This window comes from Chelonia mydas, chromosome 20, assembly GCF_015237465.2.
Source record: "Chelonia mydas isolate rCheMyd1 chromosome 20, rCheMyd1.pri.v2, whole genome shotgun sequence".
Classification (NCBI taxonomy): Eukaryota; Metazoa; Chordata; order Testudines; family Cheloniidae; genus Chelonia; species Chelonia mydas.
This window is the reverse complement of record NC_051260.2, coordinates 6,458,406-6,472,653: the sequence shown is the minus strand read 5'-3', so window position 1 is coordinate 6,472,653 and position 14,248 is coordinate 6,458,406. Positions and strand designations below refer to the sequence as shown.

Sequence of the window (14,248 nt, the reverse complement as noted above, 5' to 3'; positions counted from 1 at the left end):
CTCAAACAACTAGCCTGAGCTGCCACCCAGGCCACACTGCTGTTTTTATTGTGTTAGCTTGAGTAGTGCATGTGTCACACCTCCCCGCTGCAGAGCGGCTGTATCCTTAACAATAATGCCATGAACATAACTGGTGGGCACTTTCTGAGCCGCCTCCCCCCACCAACACCGCCTCCTGCTTGTTAGTGCATGGGAAGCTGTCAAGGTTCCTCCCCCACTCTGAACTCTAGGGTACAGAAGTGGGGACCTGCATGAAAACCTCCTAAGCTTACTTTTACCAGCTTAGGTTAAAACTTCCCCAAGGTACAAATTAATTTTATCCTTTGCCCCTGGATTTCCACTGCCACCACCAAACTTTAACTGGGTTTACTGGGAAACGTAGTCTGGACACGTCTTTCCCCCCCAAAATCCTCCCAACCCTTGCACCCCACTTCCTGGGGAAGGTTTGGTAAAAATCCTCACCAATTTGCATAGGTGACCACAGACCCAAACCCTTGGATCTTAGAACAATGAAAAAGCATTCAGTTGTCTTACAAGACGACTTTTAATAGAAGTAAAGGAATCACCTCTTTAAAATCAGGATGGTAGATACCTTACAGGGTAATTAGATTCAAAACATAGAGAATCCCTCTAGGCAAAACCTTAAGTTACAAAAAAGACACAGACAGGGATAGTCATTCTATTCAGCACAGTTCTTTTCTCAGCCATTTAAAGAAATCATAATCTAACACATACCTAGCTAGATTACTTACTAAAAGTTCTAAGACTCCATTCCTGTTCTGTCCCTGGCAAAAGCAGCATACAGACAGACACAGACCCTTTGTTTCTCTCCCTCCTCCCAGCTTTTGGAAGTATCTTGTCTCCTCATTGGTCATTTTGGTCAGGTGCCAGCGAGGTTACCTTTAGCTTCTTAACCCTTTACAGGTGAGAGGATTTTTCCTCTGGCCAGAAGGGATTTTAAAGGGGTTTACCCTTCCCTTTACATTTATGACAGAAGCATTTCCCCCCCATCCCACAGTTCAATTCAACAGGGAGCCATCGCCTTCAGACTTGTCCTGCTAGAACTAGGATGTATGTCTTTCAGCTCAAGCTAGTGGTATCTTCCCCAACCCTGCGCTCATTCACGTTACACAGTGGTCACCGCACACATCCTCAACACCACAGAGCTCCTAGGGCCCTATCACACCGTCCTCCAGAGCTCGGCCAGACCTTAGCAGCTGTGCTCTCTCAATTGCTGAGTCCCAGATTTAGCAGCATGTTGAGTAACCACAGGGGAAGCAGAAGTTCTTGCAGACAATGCAGCAACAATGCCACTGTGCTAGCACAGGCTGAAGCAGGCCCCAGAGCCCACGTAAGAAGGAGAAGGGGAAAGAGGGACCCAGGGCACGGGAACAATGAGAATAGCTGGTTCAGCATTTCAGAGCCCAGCGGAGCACCCTGCCTCACATGCAGGAGTCCCTAGGAGCCACTGAACAAGATCAGGAGCTTTTCAGGATACTGTACTGTTCTGCTCAACTAAGGCTTCTGCTCTGCTGTCAGCCTGCCCACCAGTGTCCCCCAAACTCAGCCCTGCCAGCCAGCCCCCACACCTGTCGTTCCCCCAACACACATACCAACTTGGCTCTGCCAGCCCCTACACCAGTCTCCTCTCCCACCAACTTACCGTCAGCCAGTGGGCCAGCACATCTGTCTCCCCATCAGCACCCAGTGCCAACAACCAGCCCACTCACCTGTCTCCCCCGCTCACACCCACCAACTCGACCCTGACAGCCAGCCCACCTGCTTCTCCCTTCCCACCCATGCCCTTACCTGGCCACAGATTTTAGCCACTTTCAGTCCCTCACAGGCCCAGGTTGCCCCACTGAGAAATATGAAGACTGTCCCTGCTGCACCCTATGGTTTCACCCCTCAACTGGGGGGGCTTCTGCCTCTTACACTCATCAGGCCTCGTCTACACTACAGGGGGAGATTGATTTAAGTAACGTGAATACTGTAGCTGAAGTTGCCGTGCTTAGATCTACTCCCCGCGGGGTCCGCACTACACGATGTCGACTGGAGACGCTCTCCCGTCAACTCCCCTGGCGCTTCTTTTTCAGGTGGAGCACAGGAGTGGACAGCGATCGGCAGCCGATTTAGCAGGTCTTCACTAGACCTGCTAAATCGACTGCCGATGCATCGATCGCTGCGCATCAACCCCCCCCCCCCCCCGTTAGTGTAGACAAACCCTTAGTAATAATTCTGCATGCAGTGGGGTCTAGTGGATAGAGCACCAGCCTGGGACTCTGCCACTGGCCTGCCTGGTGACCTTGGCAGAGTCACTTCCCTCCCCATGCCTGTTCCCCTCTTACCCTGTGTCTGTCGTGTCTACTCAGATAAGGCTTTTGGGGGCAGGGGCTGTGCCTCACTAGGCGTCTGTGCAGCACCCTGCACAGTTCTGCGATGGGAACTGAGTGACGCTGTGGTGGGAGATGGTGCCCGCTTAGCAGGGCCCACAGAAGCAAATCAGACCTGTATGTACTTGAGGAACTGAGCTCAGGCAAGCGACTCTCCCCCTCTGGCTGAGGAGGGTGATTCATCTCTGTCCAGCAACACTTTTCATGAATAAGGCTGTTTCCACTACAAAGGCCCTAAATTTGGAATCATCAGAGCAGGAAACTTCGAAGAGCTGAAGCCACACATGATGCTGCATGTGCTGCCCCCGGGTAATGCTGCCAGGGAACTAACAGGGTCTCCCCTTCACCAGCATCAGACCCAGCCACTGCCTCAGTTTCACCCCCTTCGGCTCCCTAATAGTTTCCCAGCAACAAGTCTAGCCCCCTTCCCGCGCTCAGCAACTTATTCGCCCTTTTGGTTCGGGGCAATACACAGGGACTCCCTCCCAGCCACACTGGGAATCCCAGCCTAGACCCCACAGAAAGTGCAAGAGCCAATATTCTTTAACCCCACTGTCCCAGCCAAACTGCTCCTAGAGACACCTTCCCAGGGCCCCCCATTCCCCTCCCCGGGGTTGCTCCTGCCCAGCTTTTGCCTCTGGCTGGTGTGGACAGCTCCACAGAGTTAGAGGACAGCAGGGACCACCAGATCACCTACTCTGACCTCCCATGTATCACAGGACACCAGCATCCGCACCATAAACCCAGCAATCCAAATCAGACCAAAGGATTATAGCCCACAGGGGACTGAGCCAGAGACAGAGAACCGGGCTCCCTCAGGTAATACTGCCAGCAACCCTAGCTTTGACTGCATCTCCTGTTTTCAGCAGTTAGCTGTGCCCTGCCCTTGGTAACAGAAGAGACCCCACGTCACTCACGACATGCCTGGAGAGATAAGACACTTACTTGTGAAACTTGAGCGTGAAGTTCCGGTAGCTGGGGTGGGGCTGCAGGGAGAGTGTCTCCACAGGCTGCAGGGGCCAGGGCATCCTCTCCATGGGGTCCACACCTAGGCAGTCTGCAGAGGAAGGGGAGACTGTCCTCAGAGAAGCAGCCCAGCCAGCACCCACACAGGGCCTATTGTCTCCTCCCCCACCTTCCAGCATCAAGGAAAGCTCCCACCTCTCCTCTCCCCCCCACACACAATGGCACCATTTGCCACATCAGAGACCAGCCCTGCCGCCAGGATGGAGCAAGAGAGGAGCAGAGAACAAGGACCTAAGCCTGCTTTTCAAACAAGAGGCAGGAGCTAGTCTAAGCCAACCCACCCCTCGCATGTTTACAGAGCACTTTAGCATGGCATCTGTCCCACTATGCCATGGGCAGCCATCGCAGGCTGGGTGCAACAGACATTCCCAGCAATCCCCTTCCCCGGCCCCGAGGCCGCAGCAAGGCTCCAGGGAGCTCACATGCCAAAGGAGTGCTCACCCACCCCACCTTGAGTTTAGTGTGAGCAAGGCCTTGGGTGCACTCCCCTTCCCAGGCACCGCTGGGGCTATAAGCTCCTTTTTTCCCCACTAAGGTGTGAGAAGACCCCACGGAGAGGCACAGGACAAGAGCCTAGGTAGAGACAGGGGCACAGACAGCAAGCCCACACTTTGCAGGGCATTGCCACCTTACCCAACTAAACCCTCAACTCTGCCAGCCAGTCAATGCCTGTTGCCACCTCTTCAGCTGTCATGCAGCTTGGGCACCACCTGATACTCACGAGGCCAGGGTGAGCACACAGCTGACTGGGCAGTAGTAAGCACCAGCCCATGGGGCCCAGCAGAGAGATCCATCAGGGAGCCTGACAACACTCCAGGGACCCAGAAGCACAGAGCAGCCTGGGGCTCACTTGCCTGTGATGATCTTGGGGTCGATGTTGAAAGTGTCATTGGCAGGGTCGATCTGCCCTTTGCGATAGTACTGCTGGCACAGCATGAGGGCTGACTGGTTCCTGCTGCACTCCCCACGCACGTAGGCGTAGCGCCCGATTGTCTCGTTAGGAATGGCCAAGTACTGGGGAAGGAGGAGGAGACTTTACCATCCTGCCCCAAAGCCCCCATGTCAGCAATGCTCTGCTATGAGCCATGGAGAGCCCTCTGTCCCAGCCCCACACAACTCCTCCCTCACTCTGCTCATCACAAAGGCTAATGCCCTGCAAATATGTGGATAGCCACTTTGTATCCACAGATATCCGCATACCATGTTTGCGGATTGGATGTGGATACAAATTTTGTATCCACACAGGGGTCTGCTGATGGCTCCCTGCCCAGCCCGCTTAGGTCTCCCAGGACCCCAGCGTGCTCCTCCTCTCACCTTCTCCACGGCATAGAACATGTGATCGTAGAGGTCTCTCTGCGTATAGACAGCATATGTGTCCTCCGACCCGTCCACATAGTCCTTCAGGAACAGGTGTTTGAAAGCAATGGTGTTCTCCTCCTTGAACGTCACCACCATCTGATTGCTGAGCCCAAAGAGGATGAGCTGCAGAAGGGGAGAAGAGAATGAAACCACCTGAGAACGCTGCCCCTGGCAACAGCTTACCAATGGAGCGTGGCATTCTGTAGAACCACAAGTTTCACTCACTCGCACAGCCTCTGTTACATAGCTGCATCAGCCTTTTGAGTGCTACAATCTCATCTCAGTCAACCCAACCCAGAAGCTGGTTTCTTGAATCACTAGAACTACCTCCTTGCTCGAACATTACGAGCTGGAGGAGACGAGCAAGGACTGACAATCATCACTGGCAGCAGCAGAGCACTCTACGAGCTTCCACTGAACAGTACAATTCCACAGAGGACATATGGTTTGCGACAGCCGTAGTAAGTGGTGTTACATTAGGCTACTGGGGTCTCTGAGCATGGTGATGGCCCCTTACTCTGCAATAAACTTCCTTGTTATTGATAGTTTTAGGAACTAAGTTGGAGTCATCTTTGAGGAGAAAGCCATACTCCCCTCCACACTATGCCTTTTGCTTCAACATAGCTACCTTCCATCAATTACTGGGAAAGCGGGAGTAAGGAGAAATAAGGACATATATCATTATTAAACGTCAAAGATGTCACATTTCCCCTTGTCTAACTAGAGCTACTCAGACTGGAACACAGGACAGCCAGACTGGATCAGAACCAGGATGCATCTTGCCAAGCACCAGATGCTGCAGAGGAGCGGGTGAGAATCCCGCAGTAGCAGGTGAGGGATATCGGTCTCCACCTAGGGCTCACACACGTCACTGGTAGCTGCAGATTGTCTAAAGACCTGAAGCAGGAGGTTCAATATCCCTTTCGCAACACTTGTTATCAATTACAACTCTGGATATTATTGTTAGCTGTATAAATGTCCAATCCCTTTTCAAATCTTGCTGAGTTCTTGGCTTCAACAACTCAAGGCAGAACTGTGGCACAGAGCTTCACAATCTGATCGCAAATTGACAGGTGGGAAATTCAAAGCTGAAAAGAGGATATATCTTTTCACTCAGTCATTATTTTAGGTAACAAGCCCAGTCTTTTCAGTCTCTCTTCATAGGAGAACTTTCCAGGCCATCAATCATTCTCAGTACCTTTCTCTGAACCCCCTCTAGTTCTTCAGTAACCTATCCGTTATGAGGTTCTCAGCACCATACAGAGTCCAGATGAGGCTGCACCACTGACTAGATAAAGGCATTAGAATATTCGCCGACTATTCACTATCCTACTCTTTATGCATCTGCACATTATTTGCTTTTCTGACTGCAGCTGCACTTTGAACAGAACTCTCCACTACACGGTCTACAATGACACTCAAGTCCCTTTCCTGGGGAGAGCTAATTTACACCTACCAGGTGAAGCAGTTCAGACTTTTTCATTCAACAGGCTCTGCATTTATGAACATGAAATGTTATGCCACCATGCTGCCTATTCATCCAGGCTGGTTAGGTCTCTGAATCTCTCCATAGTCTTCTCCGGTTCTCACCAACCTCATCAAGCATAGAGAGGATTGCCAGTAAGGAACTTCAGAGAGATGCACGGGAAAGATATTGGTGCTTAAATCTGTTGGTATAATAGCCCTGGAACTTTCTTCTGCAGAGCTCAGACTGACTGTACAGGGGAAGACGTTTGGTCTTTTGGTCAAACTCTTCTTGGATCACAGCTCACTAATGTGAACAAAGGACAGAATGGGGAATTTGCAGACTGCTCACAGGATGGTCTTATGACATCCTGTGCCTTGCAGTTTTCCACAACAGATCCTGATATACTACTGTGTCTCTCAGTCTCTCTGCACTGAAATGCATTTCCTTTATAATCTAGTAATACTTTGGATATTAGATTAGAATCAGACTAGGCTTGGCAACATGTCTGACCACAGTCAAATACTGTTAAATATTCCAGCAAGAACAGGTGGCAGCCCACCCTACCCTTATGAAAGAATGGTACCATGATGCAATCAGGTTTTAAAACTTCATTATAATTTGCATTTTTCTGAGTTAAAATATCTCAAGTAACTTGTTTTTTTTTGTAATTAGGCATAAGTATCTAGAACTGAGTCTACTGGAGACCATAAAGTCTTACTAACCAAAAAAAAAAGTTTTACAATACGTTAGAGTTTTAGAATATTTGACCAATGCCTGACAGGTCAACTGACCAATTACTTTTTGACGGGCCAAATGCCCTACCCTAAATCAGACAGCTACTCAGTGAGGTAAGGCCTTCCTCTTGACAAGGATTTTACTCCAGCTATTGCTTTCTTTTAAGTATGTCTTTACGAACTGTCTTTATTCATTACCGCAATCAATGAAATCTTACCAGCTAGTGATATTTTTAAAGTTAAAAGTGCAGTTTTGCCCAAGTGACAAATGGGTTTCTGTACTCAGCAGATGTGGGGGAGGAAGTCCACCAGATCTGATGGCTTCAGAGAACACAAAGTTTGCTTTTTACAGAATGCCAGAGTGAGAAACTAGGGCTGTGTGTACACTACAGAGCCCATGCTATCATAGCTATGCCAGCATAGCCCCTTAGCATAAACATCCACGGGAGTCTTTCTACTGGTACAGGAACGCCAACTCGTCGAATATTAGCTATGTAAGAGAAGCCTTCTTCTGTAAGCATTGCTACGTCTACACTGGGGGTTTTGTGAGCATTGGTCTGTGGCTGGGGGAGGTGGTTTTTCCCACACCTGTCAGATGTAGCTATGCTGGTACAAGTTTTAAGTCCAGACCAAGCCTAGAACAGTTTGTGCTCCCTCTTGCACCTCCAAGAACAGTCACTCCCACCTACACAGGTAGTTAAAGAGGAGCTGCATCCCTTACCCAAATCTGGAGTCCCAACCCTCCTTTCACACCCTCCCTGGTGCCACTGTCCAAGGAAAGCTTCCCACGCAAAGTTTATTCAGACTGCCTGTTAGCTGCTGAAAGGAGGAGAGATGACAAAGGGAGATGGCAGAGGGAGCCTAGGTGGGAAACAGAGATGCAAGGAGACACCTAGGCAGGGTGGAAGTAAATAACCTTGAACCAAACAAGACCAGTGAGGACTGGAAGCAGGAGGAGACAGGAGAGGAAGATGACCTTTGCCACTACATTTGGATATGCTGGAGGGAAGGGGAGATCCTGGGAGGCCGCAGAAGAAGATACTGTAGCAACTGAGGTGTTTAAAGCTCCCTCTGTCAGTGGATTTAAGGAAGGAAGTTTTAGTCACAGCTCAGAGATCTAGACTCCAGTATTTCACATCTAGGAGATGAGCTGCTTGCAGAGGGAGGCCTTCCCAGACATGAGGGTTTTCACAAGTTGTTTGGCTAGCGGCTATGTGAATATTATTCACCTTCCACCAACTGTTCTTCTCCCTGCTCTTACGTGCTTTGGCTTTGCCCCTTGACATTCACACACTGATTGATACAGAGACATGCTCCCACTGAACAAGCTAGATGCAGAACTCACTGGGTGAAGATTCTCTGGCCTAGGTGTCAGACGAGATCATCATAATGAATAATTCACATAGCTCACCCTCAGCGAGGGCTACTGATGGGCAAGCTTGGGAAGGGATTTGAACAGCTGCTTTAGAAGCAATTCCAACATTTAGATGAGTGCAGAACAGAACAGTTCAGGGAGGTTTTTAATCACATCACCCCCTGCATCCAGAGGAGTTACACAGGGGGCAGCCAAGTCCCTGTTTATCGAGAGCCTGGTGTAGTTTCAAGCCTATTGAATTGCACAACTGTATTGTGCAACTACATGGAGCTTCAGCCCCCTTTAACGCCAGCTCCTAATAGCCACTTAAGGCAGAAAGGGGAAGAGTTAAATCCCCCATCAACACAACATGGAAGCTTCAAACACAAGGCAGGAAATGCACACACTGAGGTTCCAATAGCAGCGTTAATCATGTCACACTGCACATGTCCCAGTCTTACATAAGAATGGCCATACTGGGTCAGACCAAAGGTCCCTCTAGCCCAGTATCTTGTCTTCCAACAGTGGCCAGTGCCAGGTGCTTCAGAGGGAATGAACAGAACAGGTAATCATCAAGTGATCCATCCCAAATCGCCCATTCCCAGCTTCTGGCAAAGAACTAGGGACACCATCCCTGCTCATCCTGGCTAATAGCCATTGATGGACCTATCCTCCATGAATTTATCTAGTTCTTTTTTGAACCCTGTTATAGTCTTGGCCTTCACAACATCTTCTGGCAAAGAATTGTTGTGTGAAGAAATAAAACCAAAAAAAGGAAGTAAACTTGCTGCCTATTAATTTAATTTGGTGACCCCTAGTTCTTCTGTTATGAGAGGGAGTAAATAACACTTCCTTATTTACTTTCTCCACACCAGACATGATTTTATAGACGTTTACCGTATCCCCTCTTCATCATCTCTTTTCCAAGCTGAAAAGTCCAAGTCTTATTAATCTCTCCTCATATGGAAGCTGTTCCATACCCCTAATCATTTTTGTTGCCCTTTTTGTTACATATCTAGAGCACCCAGAACTCAGAGTCAATGGGAAGGTAGGATCTAGCCCATCTCATTTGCAAATGCTGGTCAGAGCATTAGATGTGCAGTGTGTCCACATTAATCTCGCTGACAGTCTTAAAGCAGAAGGTCCCAAACTGTGGTATGCGTACCTTTGGAGGTACACTAGACATCTCGGGGGCAATGCAGGAGAAAGTGTGTAACAGTGGATTTCATTTATTGCATTTTCATAATAGGCTACTCAGACAAAGCTTTAAAACTGAGGGAAATTGTTATATAAAATTCGTTAATTTACTTCACGATGTTCCAATGAAAACACAGATACACAGAGACGCTGACATACAGAGCCCTCACCTCCAATCACTGTACAGCGTGGGTTCAGTTGCCCAGCAACTATCCAATCTAACTGAGCTCAGAACTTAGTCAGGGGTTTTTTTTTGGTTGTATAAGTCACATTATAAGTGAAATATGGACAGATGGCTAAAAAGAGGTAGTGTTGAGAAGAAGTATCAATGAGGAGACGGGCAGCTGATAGATCTGGAAGGGGGCATGCAATAACAAAAGTTTGGGAATACCTGTCTTAGGGGAAACTCAGGTTTAAAATAATTACAAAAAAAGTTACCTTCCCCGTATTATTACAACCATCTTTGCTTAATTATTCAAATTGACTAAATCCAACTTACTTTTCAGCAGAAGTGTGATAGTTCTCCCTTTTGCATTGCTCTCCACTTGCAAAATGGAGACCAGCTCATCAGTTTATCAAAAACATTTTGCAGAAGAGCAAGAGTTCTCAACAGGGCTCATTTTAATTTGTAAAAAGAAAAGGAGTACTTGTGGCACCTTAGAGACTAACCAGTTTATTTGAGCATGAGCTTTCGTGAGCTACAGCTCACTTCATCGGATGCATAGCATATCGTGGAAATATCATAGCTATGCATCCGATGAAGTGAGCTGTAGCTCACGAAAGCTCATGCTCAAATAAACTGGTTAGTCTCTAAGGTGCCACAAGTACTCCTTTTCTTTTTACAAATACAGACTAACACGGCTGTTACTCTGAAACCTGTCATTTTAATTTGTGTTTCCAGCCTCTCACGTGCTAGCACAGTGCTGCAATGACATGGCTAAGTTGCAAGCGCCACAGGAGGACAACAGTTTTAGGAGGAGATATTTCTACTGATTTTGTGTTTTTACAAAACCTGAACTGAGCCAGCTGGGGCCCTTCCATTTTTGCAAGACCGAGCACAAGGAGGCAGCCTTCATGCTGCACTGATGGAGCTCTGTGCATTCAATGCACTAATCAAGGGGCTGTGCGGAGCACACACTTACAGGGTAGATCCCGCTCTGCTGAACATGCTGCTCATTGGCTAGTGTTCCAAGCCAGTTTTCAGCAAGGAAAGCAGTCAGATAGCCAGGCCACTTCCTCATGTTCCCATCATGAGGCTGACTATAGACCATGCGGTTTCAAAGTACCGACTTTCCTTTCAGCGGGCTCAGCCTGCATACAGAGCCTGCCTGAGTACCCCAACCTAGCATTACTACCCAAGAGCAAGCAGTACCCCAGGCTGTCCGATATATCACAGGAGACAAGAGTTACCCTGAACAATGGAACCAGAAAGACATGGGCTCCAGGTTGCCACAGCCCAGAGTACAGTGCTTTTCATCTCCATGCCCCCCAGCCAGCCCCCCGCACACACCTGGATGGTGACAATGATGATCTTGATGATCTGCAGCACCAGCTTGAAGGGTTTGCGGCCCTTGGCGCGGAACTTGTCACACGGGCTCATGAAGAAGTACTTGAGGCGCCTGCGCAAGTCTTCCTCCTCAGGCAGAAGGGAGGCGGAGCCCACGCCTGGCCCGGCCCCCCCGTCCTGAGACCCATAGCTATTCACAGGGGTCAGCAGCCTCTGTGTCTCTGGGAGGGGGAGAGTGGAAGAGACAGGAATACAAATATAAGTCACCATGGTCCTCACCTCACTTATGTAAGAGATGCTCCAGAGCCACTCACCTGCACCAAACCCTAGAAGGGATTTCAGATCTTGGCCAGGCATAGCCAGCTTGCTCTCTTCACCTGCCTCCCTCCCCGCTCTCTCAAGCTCCAGCAAAATGGTTTGTCACATCAGCCTAACTTAACTCCACTAAAGAAAGATCTGAATAGTGGGTGATTGGAGGGGGAGGGCAAGACACTCACCCACCCTTCCCTGGCCTTCGAGGAAACAGGTGTTTCTCAAGCAGCCTAAACCCCCAGGCTCAATAATCCTTACGACTGAACCCTTCACCATCTGTACATCCAACAAAATCACTTCTTCCCCCTTGATCCATCTGGTGTGTCCTCTGACAGGAGCCTCATGGATCCAGCCACTTTAGCTCCTCAGATGAGTCAGACATGATGATCAACAGGCCATAAGGATTTCTCATCAGGAAGGTGGTTTATTTACTGCCTGGCACTCACCTCAGCAGTGACCTAGATACCAACTCCCTAGGGTTTGGCCAGATGATTTCATGTCTTCATAGGACTCAGAAGAAGCAACACAAGATAATTTAAACACCACCCAGACAGTTGTTTGTAGCTCTGTAGAGCACCGAACAACACAGGGCCCTGCCCTAAGGAGCCTATAGCCTAGCTTTAGACAGGAGTGTAACAAACAAGGATGGGAGGGATTAGTGTTATAGCAGGAAGATCTCATGGTTAAGCAAGGTAACATCTTCATTATAGTTCGACCAGGCCACACAGCATTTCATGAGACATCAAGAAGAGGAGCTCCATCAATTCATTCCAAGTCAGTACAGCTCTAGAACCAAGGAGTAAGAGACCCTGTAGGATCAAGCCATTGTTACCCCAAAGGTCCAAGTGCATGTGTGTTTTGTTCTGTGATATGGTCCCTTGTCAGAGGAGCTTTCTGTATCAGTCCTGGCAGGGGAAACGGGCATAACTGCAGTGTCACCCCAGCACGTACACTAGGATAAGAGCCCAGACTCCCTCCAGCCATGGAGACTGAGTCCTGAGTTTCCAGTGAAATTCTCCTGCCAGGCCTTGACTCGCTCGTGGCAAGCAGGAAGCTCTCTCAGAGGCATGAAGAGAGGTGTGGGGTATAGGAATGGAGACAGACTCAAGTCATCCATTTCTACAGACTGTAAGCCTTCGGTTTCAAAAAAAAAAAAAAAGTCGAATACTTAGGGTTGTGAAGAAACTTTTCCATACTGAAGCCATGTTGGCAGGCAGCTCCAGCACCACCACAGCTCAGAGCTTCCCCTAGCAATCACAACAAGAGTAACAAGAGGTTGAAGAGGACCAGTTCCACAAGTCAGAACCCTCGGGGAGCAGAGGAAGTTATGAGACCTGCGGCTTGAGAAAAAGTGCACTTGCTCCAGCGCTTGTGGTGCCAGAAATCTAAAGGGTCCTTCTCCACCACCAGAAAAAAAAAAAAGAACACAAAAGCCTTAAGGGTGGGGAAGGGGTAGAGTAGTTGAAGCCCTCCCCCCAGCAACCAGGAGAATGAGGGAGCAGGTGAGACACACACCCTGGCCACAGATACACCCTGGCCACCAGGACTTTGAGGAAGAGTGTTAGAGCTAAAAGGCACTAACTGGACCAAAACATAAAACACCCAGGCGCCTGGGAAGGTTAAGGAGAACGGTTACAGATCCCTGGGTAAAACAATACTGAAGGCAGAGGCCCACCAGGTCCTCCGAACCACGGACAATAAACCTGACATGGAAACGGGGAGAGGGAGCTCCCAGGGCCCCCCTGCAGCAAGACAGAAGAGCGGTGGGGACAAGTCCTCTAGGCCGCTGTCCGAACTAGGATCGCCACGTTAGGCCAAGCCAGCGGCAGCCGATGCTCAAAGGAGCGGGTTCGTCTCTCCGGTGCCCCGAGTCCCCCTGTCCTTTCTGCAGACACAGCCTGACACGGCTGCGCCTCTGAAACCTCTCTCCGGCCAGGATGGAAGCGGAGAAATTCCCCACCGGGAGAGCGGGCCTACGCCAGTCCAGCCTGCCCCGCGAGAGGGGAGCGGGCCCCTGAGCCGGCCAGCGCCGCCGACCTCCCGCCGGGGGCAGGGGACGGGACGAGCCCGCAGCGCCCGGGGAGCCCAGCCCGGTCCGTTCTCCCCCGGGCGGCCCCGCAAAGTGCCTCGCCTCCCCCAGCGGCGCGGAGGGGCTCCACGCAGGGTGAGAAGCCGAGCTGGGCGGCGGCGCCCGCCCCCCGGGGAGCGCGCAGCAAAGCCGGGCTGCGGCCGGCCTCTCCCGTCCCTTCGGGGCCGCACGGGCCGCCGCGGGTGCCCGGCCGGCTGAGCCAAGGAACGGGGCGGGCTCTGCAGCCGCGGGCTCGCTCTCGCCCGCCGGGGAGCGGAGCGGCCCAGAGAGGCGAGCGGGGGAATCGAACCCCGGGCGGACTCACCTGCGAGCGGGCGGCAGGGAGCCGACATGGCGCGGACGGCGCGAGCCCGGCGCTAGCGCGCGCGGTCAGCTGTCCGGCCGGGGTTGACGCGGCGCGCGCGGCCCGCCCCCATCACGTGCAGGGCCCCGCCCCGCCTCCCCCTCACGTGACCCGTCCCGCCCCACGTGCTCTGGCAGAGCTCCGGCTCCCGCACGGCCTCGCGCGCCTGGGCGGCCTCTGACCCCGGCTCCTCGGGCACATCCACCCCTCTCCCCAAGGCGCAGGATAGCTCGGTGGTTTGAGCATTGGCCTGCGAAACCCAGGGTTGTGAGTTCAATCCTGAAGGGGGCCATTTAGGGATCTGGGGCAAAAATTAGGGATTGGTCCTGCTTTGAGCAGGGGGTTGGACTAGATGGTCTCCTGAGGTCCCTTCCAACCCTGATATTCTTTGATCCTATGACCCCCAAGGCCATGACCCCTGACCTTCAGGGGCTATGGGCTCTGCGCCCCACCCTGCTCCTGCCGG

At 50.9% G+C, this 14,248-nt stretch overlaps 1 protein-coding gene across 2 annotated transcripts in view; it reads right to left on the bottom strand.

Moving 5' to 3' along the window:
- Positions 1-13,909, bottom strand: part of MCOLN1 (mucolipin TRP cation channel 1) — a 35,108-nt gene extending 21,199 nt beyond the window's left edge. Inside the window, exons 1-5 of one of the 2 annotated variants that reach the window (XM_037883815.2) lie at positions 13,744-13,909; positions 11,042-11,259; positions 4,734-4,901; positions 4,274-4,433; positions 3,339-3,450 (exon numbers count right to left, since the gene is read on the bottom strand). In XM_037883815.2, coding sequence (XP_037739743.1) covers positions 3,339-3,450; positions 4,274-4,433; positions 4,734-4,901; positions 11,042-11,259; positions 13,744-13,771 — 686 coding nt within the window. In that variant the 5' untranslated portion in view covers positions 13,772-13,909. The remainder of the gene's footprint in view (positions 1-3,338; positions 3,451-4,273; positions 4,434-4,733; positions 4,902-11,041; positions 11,260-13,743) is intronic. The other variant, XM_043532971.1, reaches the window with a different exon arrangement.
- Between the last annotated feature and the right edge of the window lie 339 nt (positions 13,910-14,248).